At 63.7% G+C, this 692-nt stretch overlaps 1 protein-coding gene across 1 annotated transcript in view; it reads right to left on the reverse strand.

The window, feature by feature from the left end:
• Nucleotides 1-692, reverse strand: part of CLCN7 (chloride channel, voltage-sensitive 7) — a gene marked incomplete at its 5' end in the record, with an annotated part of 17,534 nt that overhangs the window by 378 nt on the left and 16,464 nt on the right. Inside the window, 2 exons of the mRNA XM_009579344.1 lie at nucleotides 1-55; nucleotides 163-339. The exon at nucleotides 1-55 is cut by the window's left edge and continues 21 nt beyond it. Coding sequence (XP_009577639.1) covers nucleotides 1-55; nucleotides 163-339 — 232 coding nt within the window. The remainder of the gene's footprint in view (nucleotides 56-162; nucleotides 340-692) is intronic.

Raw genomic sequence — 692 nt, forward strand, 5'->3', positions numbered from 1 at the left:
AGTGCCGCAGCCCCAGGGCCCGGAAAAGCTTGAACACCCGCGGCAGAGACGCCTCCTGCAAGGCAGAGTGGGGCTGCGTGGGCTGCGGCATCCCCAGCCAGCACCCATCGCCCACCCATGACCCCCGGGATGCTGGGGTGCGGAGGGGTCCCTGGCTGTTACCTGAGGCACAGTGTAGGGTGAGGGGTTCATGAATTCGCTGAGGTCGATCATGCACTCGCGCTCATCCTGGGAGACATGGATGGACTGGATGGGGGGAAAGCGAGGGTAGGCGTCCCGGAAATCCTTCAGCTTCAGCCGCCGCTGCACCAGGCTCAGGTTGGCCCTTTCCACAAAAACCTGGGGAGGAGAGAGGCCATCAGGGACCGTCATGCAGCACTGACAGGCACCAGGGCCAGGGCAAGGCACAGGGATAGGGAGGGAAGAGGGCAGGAGCATGGGGCAGATGGACCATCTGCAGAACGGGAACAGCCTGTTTCCCGTTCACTTGGGGTTTGTGAGCCCAGTGGGATGCAGGATGATGCTGGGGTAACCCCAGCATGGCACAGCAGCCCCCCCTATCTCCTCAGGTGAGCTGAGGGAGATGGCAGGGATCCTCCACCAGCTCCTCCTGAGCAAGGTAGGCACCAAGGGGCCTGAGGCAGCAGCGGGACAGGGGCACCGGGGCTCTGACACATCCCAAACAGCCTCCA

Source organism: Fulmarus glacialis, unplaced genomic scaffold (assembly GCF_000690835.1).
Source record: "Fulmarus glacialis isolate BGI_N327 unplaced genomic scaffold, ASM69083v1 scaffold22556, whole genome shotgun sequence".
NCBI lineage: Eukaryota > Metazoa > Chordata > Aves > Procellariiformes > Procellariidae > Fulmarus > Fulmarus glacialis.